The sequence below is a fragment of the Pseudopipra pipra genome, chromosome 18, assembly GCF_036250125.1.
Source record: "Pseudopipra pipra isolate bDixPip1 chromosome 18, bDixPip1.hap1, whole genome shotgun sequence".
NCBI classification, from domain to species: domain Eukaryota; kingdom Metazoa; phylum Chordata; class Aves; order Passeriformes; family Pipridae; genus Pseudopipra; species Pseudopipra pipra.
Genome location: NC_087566.1, coordinates 4,413,023 through 4,421,873, shown reverse-complemented (window position 1 = coordinate 4,421,873; position 8,851 = coordinate 4,413,023). Strand labels below are relative to the sequence as shown.

Genomic DNA, 8,851 nt, shown 5'->3' with positions numbered 1-8,851 from the left:
CTCCTTGAAGTGTGAGAGCTATTATGATAATGTTCACCCTCGTTTCTGTTATTGGGGGGAAGAAAGCTACACAAGTACCAAAACTGGTGATTATTTGTGCTTTGGGAGCTCAGTCCCAAAAGGCAAACAGGAGTGTGAAAAATCTGAGATAATTGTCATTTGTATGTTGTTTTCGTGGGGTTGGATTTCAGGGATTTGTGCAAACCCCGAGTGTCCCAGCGGGGAAGGACTCGCTCAAATACACGCTTTTAATGTTTCAAGTATATACCCATTTACGTTCCAATTTAGTAGGTTTTGTTGTAAGTATGTGATTGTAATTGAAAAATATGATTTTACACAGAAGGAAGCTGGGTTTTTTCATTGGTGCCTCCTTCCATACTTTTAATAGTGCAACCAAAGCTTCCAGAGCCAAGAAGGTGCAAGGCTACCTTTGACTGAGACTGGAGTAACTCCCCAGGTTTCTGCTTGCCACTGTTTGCAGGTTTCAGTTGCATTTAGAAGGACAAATATTTTACTCTTTACATTTGTTAAACTTTGGGAGTCTCACTGAAACTAAGGAAGGTGTAACAACCATTAGGAACTGGGCTGGACGCAGAGCTTGGAGTCACAGTGAGACAATGGGTTTAAATTACAGGCTCTCTCTACATATTCCTCCACCTGTATGGGGAAGCAGGACTGTCCTCCTTCCCAGTCACCCATCGGTTCCCCCCCCCATTTATTCCCTGTTTTACCATCAGGATGAGGCTGGAGAGCAGGAGCAGCTCTGGAGTTGGGTTATGAAGGAGTTTCCCACTAGGTGGTAGTGAAGAGAACCCTGTCACACGTATGGTCACTACAGTTTTAATTGTGTTTATCAAGGGTCCTACAAGCAAATAGCCCAGCGTAGCTCCCAGCTGTACAGTCAGAACTGGATCTCTTGATTTTTATTTTTTTTTGCCTTCCCTTTCTGCTCATTTCCATGCTATTTGTTCCTTCCAAAACCAAGCAGGGTTGACAACTCTACCTGTCATGTCCTTTCCTGAAAGGTGAAGTGTCTACATGAAGCTACTCTGGTTCTTTCCACCTCCATTAGAGCAGAATCAAGACATGGTTAGCTAAATGTCATCCTCTGACATTTAAACAACTTGGAGGTGAGGACTCTTTGTAGCCAGTACTTTCATCTGATTTTTCTCCACCACACTTGCCTTTTATATTTGGAGCTAACCTTCCAAATATAAAAATGAAAAAAAAAAAAAAAAGGTTTTGTTTGCTCCTAGTTTTGAAATACCTTGACAGGTCTAAGCAGAGCATCAGCCTACATCAAAGGTTCCAGACAGAACAGGTATTTTGGAAGGACTTTGTAATGTCAGAGTAAACTGTCACTGAAATTCAGAGTAAAGCTCTCTTGTAGGTCCAAAGAAAGACTGTACAAAAGATATGCTGAGGAAATTATCTGGGGAATGCAAGCAGTGCTCCAATTTGCAGTAAGAGCAGATGCTGGGTCTGCAAGGAGGAATAAATTTCTCCTGTGAATTCATCCCACTGCTATCCTGTAATGATAAAGCAAGCTTGAAAAGTCATTTAGTAGTCTAGTCACAAAGCCTGAGATGCTGAAAGAAATTGTACTTTAATTGCTCATCAGCTATAAATCATTTGTGCCAAATTAATGTGCTGGAAATTTTGCAAGACTGAGAAACTGGAAGCTACTTCAATAAGGACACAAAGCAGGGATATTGTTTCATAGATACCAATATCAGTTTAACATCCAATTCTCAGGGAAAAAAAAAAATTGAGGAAGGCTCTTTAGTGCCAAGACAAGGCTGAAGCCCTGATTTATCTTTCCCTGCAGTGATTTAAAAGGACAGAGAGGTTCTTTTTTTCCTCTTACATTTACTGTGTTATAATCAATGAAAAGGGTAGCACAGACATTCCAGACACTTGGGTTTCCACCACAGCAGGGAGGATTCCAAATTATTTGGTCATTATCTAAGTGTTCCTGTAGATTTTCCTGCTGTGCTGAGGGAGAACAAAAGCAGGGAAGTTCTCTGTTGTGCAAGTCCTACCCAGAGCCTGAGTATCTTTTACCTTTTGTGTGTATGTGGGAACTCCAGAATTTCCTCCAAAATGGACTGACTTGTCTGTGTACCCAGAGCTCCAGGTTCTGAGCATGGCTCCTCCTCTCCTTGCACCACATCCACCAAAGCTCTGTGTCCACTGAGCTGGGCACAGGGACTGTGTGTGGGGGGTAAGAGGAGGGGCAAAGATCAAATAGGGGAGGAAGTTTTGCAAGGTAGTCCAGCCTGAGCTGGATGAGAGGGAACGTTAGCATTCCTCACCCTCCCGTCCTTCCAGCACACCCAGCTGCCAGGACTGACCCCAGCAGGGAGTCCATGAGCTGGCCAGTCACAGTACTTGGAGTGTTTCCACCTCACAGCTGATAAATCCCATTCTCAAACAGATGTTGGTAAGTGGGTAAAGTGCTGATTGTGTCAGGAGCGCTAAGGTCGTCCCTGTCCACAAGGCCAAAGGGCCGTGAAAATCAGAGGGTTTGGATGCTGAAGTGACACAACCCAAATCACTTGTTTTCGAAGCACAAAATACAGGGGGAGAAGCCCTCAGAGTCCAGCACCATCTTAATGAAAGCACTGTTTAACTAGGACAGAAGAATCCCAGGCGTCACCTCCACCAAGACCAAGAGAACCTGTGTTGCAGATGCAGCATCCTCCTGCTGCTGCATCCCAGAACTTCAGGGGGCTGCAACATGTTGCAGTTTCCTCTGCATTGATGCAGGAGCTGAGCTAGCAAGGATGAAGGGATCCACCCAGGACTACACAGCAGCTGCTGACAGAACAGAGGTGAAATATTCTTTATTTTTAATCCTCTGTCACGACCACACACCCCGCTAAGATTTTTCCATTTAAGAGAATAAATGAGATGGACAGAATGAAATTAATTTATTCAATCCACTAACAGAAATAAACTACAGTGGGCTCTAAATTGCATCTGGCATCCATGCAGGTGCAATGAGAATGTCCCAATATCCCATTAATTCTCTGAAGATTGTAGGAAAATTCTCTTAAAGCATAGAATTTCTCCATACTTTTTTTTTTTTAAACAAATGCCTATTTTTACCAGACCCAGGCATTGTTCTTTTATTTATATTCCATGCAGTTACGTCATGTCCAACTCTATGTTCAAACTGGCTCTTGTCCCTCCCACGCTGGAAGGAACAATGAATGGGAATGCACAGCTGGACTGGGACAACTGATCCAAACTCCACAAAGCCCCACTTGCACAAACTGCTGCAAGTGAACTCCCGGGAGGTGGGAGCAGAACACACCACTTCTGCATTTGGCAGAAGCAAGGAAGGACAGAGGGGTCGGCAGCAGAAACCGGGGAGGGGAGAAAGATCAATGTAAATATAGCAGTTCCCCTGCCTGGGACTTTTGCAGGTTTGATACAGGGCTGGTGATAACACAGAGCATGTAATTTTTATTTTGTCAAAGCACATGGAACGTTATTTTCCTTCCTTAAAAACCCACTTCGAGCATCTCATCCTACTGATTTTACTTGGTTTCCAAGATCACAAATTCAAAAACACGGCAATCTCCAGAAATACCTGTGAATTTAATAAATTAAACCGCCGGCGTGTATGAACTGCCTTACCTGAATGGTGCATTTACAACCTCACCCTCCTGCAGAGGAACCCCACAAACCCCTGGCAGGTCACGGGCTCCTGCGGGAATCGGGCGGGAGGAGCCCGGTACCCCGAGCGGAGCGGGGTCACCCCCGGCCACCGGGACGGAGCCGAGACAGCCCCGCCAGCCCGGGGGAGCTGCCCCTGGGCCGGGGGTCGCGGGGAGCAGCTTCTCCGGTGCCCGCTGCGGGAAAGGAGACGCCGGCTCGGGAGTAACCGCAGGCATCACCTCGGGCATCGCGGCTTCCCGCCGCAAGCCCGGGGAAGCCCCCAGCCTCAAAACCCACCCGCTTTCGCGCTGCCTTTCTGCCGGAGGGAGCTCCGTCGCTCCCACCCGGTGCCCCCGCGGGTCCCGGTGCCCGCAGCGAACCCGCCCGCCCGAGGGGCTCACCCCGAGAAGCGACAGCGGCGCGGGCGGGCCCGACAACCAACGCGCCCCTCCCGCCCCGCCGCCTCCCTCTGCTCCTCTGTCCCGTCCCACGGCGCCTGCGCGCGGCCGGCGGCGGCACGTGAGGGTGTTGTGGGCACGTGATCCCCCGCGCGCGGCCCGGGCCCCGCCCCCTCGTTGCCCCTCCCACCCCGGCGCGGCCCCGCCCCCGCCGTGCGCGAGCGCGGGCACGCGGCGCGGCCTGGCCCGGCCGCCCGGTGCCGCCGCCTCCCGCCCCGCCCCGCCCCGCGCCGCCGCCGCCGCCGCCGCCGCCGCCGCCCCGCCGGCCATGAGGCCCCGCCGGCGCCCCAGCGCGGCCCCGCGTCGCGGCTGCTGAGCCCCCGCCCGCCCCGCCGCCACCATCGCTCTCCCCGCCCGCGCGGGGACCCCCCCTCGGCTCCCCTCCCTCCTCACAGCCGCCGCCATGTTGGGCCGGGAGCCGCAGCGGGGCCGCCACTGAGCCCCGGGAGCCTGCGAGGAGGAGGCGGAGGAGGAGGCGGAGGAGGAGCCCCGGCCCGGCCGCCCCGCAGAGCCCAGCGCCGGCCGCAGCCATGGCGGAGCAGACCTACTCCTGGTGAGCGCGGGACCGAGGCCGCGGCGGGGGCCGGGCCGGGCCGAACGGGGCCGGGCGGGGAGGGGGTCCCGGGCGGGGCGGGGGGCGCCGGCGGCGGAGGCTGCGGGGGGGCCGGGCATCGAGCACCCAGCGGCGGAGGGGCTGCGGGCTGAGGGCTCAGCGCGGCGGAGGAGGAGGGATTAGGGGCGAGGGAGGAGGGACGGGGCGGCCGCGCTGCGCGGATCCCCCCGCCGGCAGCGGGACGGCAGCGCTGGAGCCCCGGCGGGTCTGACACCCGCTGTCCCGGGGGGCTCCGTGTGAGCCGAGCTCTGCGATCCGCCGGGCCCGGGCAGGGGCAGCACCTCGGTGAGGCTGAGAGGCTGCAGGTCACCTCTGCCCACGGCGAGATCGGGGCCAGCGCAGGCTGGTGAGTCGGTGTGTGTGTGTGTGTGTTTGCACCTGGTGACAATGGGCTCGGGCTGTGTACAGGAAATAGAACGAGGAGGAAGAGACCAGTTCCTGTGGGAAGACATGAAGTGTAGCAAATGAGAGGGCATTTTTTTTCGATGTCCTGACACTGTCTTGGGCCTAGCTGGCACTGGATCAGAGAGACGGGGTGCAGCTTCTTCGTATAATTCTTGGTTTTTTGTGCTGTCATGGATAACGACCAGAATATCTCAAATAATTTACCTGTGTATCAGCTCTATTGACCTGACCACTGCAGCAATTTGTGATACTCACCCTGCATTTTAAATCTAGTGATATCATCCAGAGTTGTTTCTTAGATTTGTTGGAAAAAAAAAGGAGTTAAATCACAGCTTTTGACCTTGGTGTGTGCTGTATGTGGAGAAGTAATACTCCTATCTGAATGGTCCTGGAAATCTTTCCCATTACTTTTTCAAAACTTGGAACCCAATGGATATTTCTGTTCTGCCACATGTTGAGACTTTGGCAAACCCCTTCGTCTCTCTTCTGTCACTTCTCTGTCAAGAACCAATATTTGCACTGGTCTTCTGCCTTTTAGATGTTGTTATTTTGTGTCACAAGCCCAATTCAGGCAGTGGTGTGCTCTGCTTTAAAACAGCAGCAAAAAGACAACTCTTCTGACTTACAGGATTGACTGAGTGTTGTTATGGTAAATGAATGTGGTTACAGATTTAGGCAGTTTAATGTAGCTCAATTAAATGTGTCTAGTGAACTGTTGTCTTAGTGTGTTTTAATTGCAGAATGAAATTATAGATGCATAACTACCCTGGGATTTTCAGCTCTCTTTAAAGAAGTCAATGGAAGGAAATGCCAGTTGTATGTTATTTTGATTGTGAACTCCTTTGCCTTTCTGAATGAGAGTCTTTGCCATGGTAATAATCTAAAGGGAAAGTTTTTAACAGAGGCTGGGGGGAGGATTTACTCTTCTTTAGGTTGCATATTTTAGGGGAATGAAGTTGGGATTTAAGTTGTTCCTCACTGTTTCCCAGGTGGGTCTCAAGAGTGGAAGTTCTTTCTTACAGTACTGAGGTTGTAACAGAACAAGGACATGAGGTTCAAAACACTGTAATTTTGTGTCTCTATTCACTCATGTCCTCATGTATTTGAGGTTTCTGTCACTTTGCATTGGGAGCTATGGACAGAGAGAAAATCCAGTTCCAGACTGAGGAGTGCTGCTCTCTTCCCTGTGGATGTTTCATTACTTACACTTCCAGCAACAGTCTTGCGTGGTTTATTTTTAATTACGGTAATGCAGCTCTGCATAAAATTGGCCAGTGCTTTAGTGCTTTTAGGAAAAATGTGCCTTTTGTGACCTGAGGAGAGTGGTGCAGCAGAGCTGTGCCCAGGAGTGAGCAGGTGTCCAGTTTGGAAGTTGGCCGATCCCATCCTGTCCGTGTGCCAGCCCTGGGCCTTTCTCTGTGTTGCGAAGGTGGCTCTCCAAGCACAGCTGTGTTCGTGGGGCAGTGTCCAGCTGCTCTGCACACACCTCATTTCATAGCTGAAAATACAGAATTTGGCAGGAAGAAAAATCCTTTCACACCTCTGTCTTTGCATGGATGTAAATTGGTTCCTGGCCACAGTAGTGCTTCCCTTTTGTCCAGGCATGTAAGGCTTGATTACTCCTTTCTGTGCATAACTCTCAGCATGTGTTGTTGAATCATTGGAGCTTCATAAAATGATAAAGGTTTATTGTGGGTTTGAGTGTTTTTAAAAAAATTGTCTCAGTTGTGTTAGAAATACCTTGAAAAAATGGACTTGCCAGCTGTAATTACTGGGCATTGGCAAACACACAAAACAGGGCTTTTCTCAGTGACTGACATCTCGTTAATTATGTTGTTTTGAAGAGATGAGAACTAATTCTCATTTTTCTGTATTTATTGTTTCGTTAAATATAAATCTGAGATTTTAAGGTAGGTTTATATTTTTCTTTTAATTACCAAGTGGAACTGATTGCAATTACTTTCTTTTATTAAGATATTTTAGAAGGAAACCTACACTTTTTCCCCATCTCTTTCATAGTTTTAGAAGGAAACCTACACTTTTTCCCCATCTCTTTCATAGTTTTAAATACAGTTTGTCACTGTTCTTGTAAGTTATTTCTTCCAACAACTTCTTTTTTTCTTCAGTAATGCCCACACCTATAACCATATGTAGTTTTATTTAGTTGTTTTTGAATGTCTTAAATAGTCTTGCTGAGCCAGTATTTCAGATAGAGGTGTGTTATCTTTGAAAGGAGTCTCTACTGAGAATTTTGTGGGAGAAAATGAATACTGTCATCCTGAAAAAACTAATTTTAATGTGAAATGTGGGATAAGTGCCAGATGGAAATGCTCTTTCAAAGAGTATGCACTTTTTTAAAAAAAAAAAATGCTTGTCAGTAGTGAGTAGAGAAACTTTCTTTGTCAAGTTCCTGCAGTAATGGAAGGGAGAGCTGTGTCTGATCCCGCTGTTACTCAAATCCACAAGTGCTGCTGCATCAGAAAGGTGTTCATGGTTTTCTGCATTAAATAGGAGCTGAAATTAATTCCCTACCAGTGGAATGGACTGACAGAGGAAAGAGGTTGTGGAATACCCATTTTCCCCTCGCTTCCTGTCTGTATTCCAGCAAGGAAATGGGACTGGGTAGTGACAAAAGTTCCTGTGGCAGCAGAGGGGGGAATAAATATGGGAAGAGCTGTTTGCCCATCACTGATGTATACTGATGTGTGTAAGGGATTAATAAATAGCAAGACATTTATCTTCAGGCACTGAGCTTTTGGAAGTGTTACAGCAGATGAGCAGCAGGACTTGGATTGTTACTTTGTGAAATACTTGGTCTTTCCTCAATTTCTAGCACTTTGTGGTGAAATTTTTGTGCTGGAGCCTATCGAGAGGGCACAGCAGTGTTCATATCTTGTTTATCTCCAGTTAGTAGGTGTTCAGTGTTTTTCAAGGCCTGATGTAACACCCCCTCCCTTTTTACTGTTGCCCAGTCTGGCAATAGAGATTGCTTTGTTCTTTTTTTGCCCTTTGAATGCACAAAAGATTTTCACAGCTTCCTTCATTTGTGAAGAGGGAAGGAGAAGGAGATTTCTACACCAAAACCGAATGCATTTTTATTATTTCCTTTTGCAGAGTGTTGTCTAAGAGCAATATGGATTGCGGCGTGTCCGTGTCCTGTCAGGGTGATGATTGGGAGATGGACTGGGAGGGTGAGCTAAGAAAAAAAAGGAAGGCACTGTATTGAGTCACTGATCTTAAAAACAACTGAACTCCCTCTTAAATGTTATAATCAGTACAATGATTCTTGTATTACCCATCAAATGTTTCATGAGTGAAATGGTGATATATTTAGAAGCTCCTCTACGTAATGCAAAGGGCGTGGAAATTAAATCTAATGATGTGTCAGAGTAATCAATAAAGCTACTGGGTTTTGGAATAAGTGTAAATGTACAATGCTGTCTTTGCTCCTGGGAGAATTCAAATCAGTTGCTGTTAGAAGTCTTGCTGGATTCAGAGGTCTGAGAATTTGCTTTCATTGCAATTAGGCATTTAACATGCTGCTGCCATGAATTAAAATGCAGTCTCTTCCAGAAGACTGAGGTGGTGCTTTTAAGTCTTAGTTGGCTGGATTAGATGTGTATGTGGGAGGGCAGGGAGTAAGAGGAGCTACAGCTTGTTGACAGAACTTGTCAAGCACTAGTGAAATAATTTTTTGCATTCAAGATTT

General features: G+C 48.0%; 1 protein-coding gene across 2 annotated transcripts in view; it reads left to right on the top strand.

Annotated features, from left to right (window-relative positions):
- The first annotated feature begins 4,400 nt into the window (after positions 1 to 4,400).
- Positions 4,401 to 8,851, top strand: part of SPPL3 (signal peptide peptidase like 3) — a 54,835-nt gene continuing 50,384 nt past the window's right edge. Inside the window, exon 1 of one of the 2 annotated variants that reach the window (XM_064675471.1) lies at positions 4,401 to 4,677. In XM_064675471.1, the coding sequence (XP_064531541.1) occupies positions 4,655 to 4,677 (23 nt within the window). In that variant the 5' untranslated portion in view covers positions 4,401 to 4,654. The remainder of the gene's footprint in view (positions 4,678 to 8,851) is intronic. The other variant, XM_064675472.1, reaches the window with a different exon arrangement.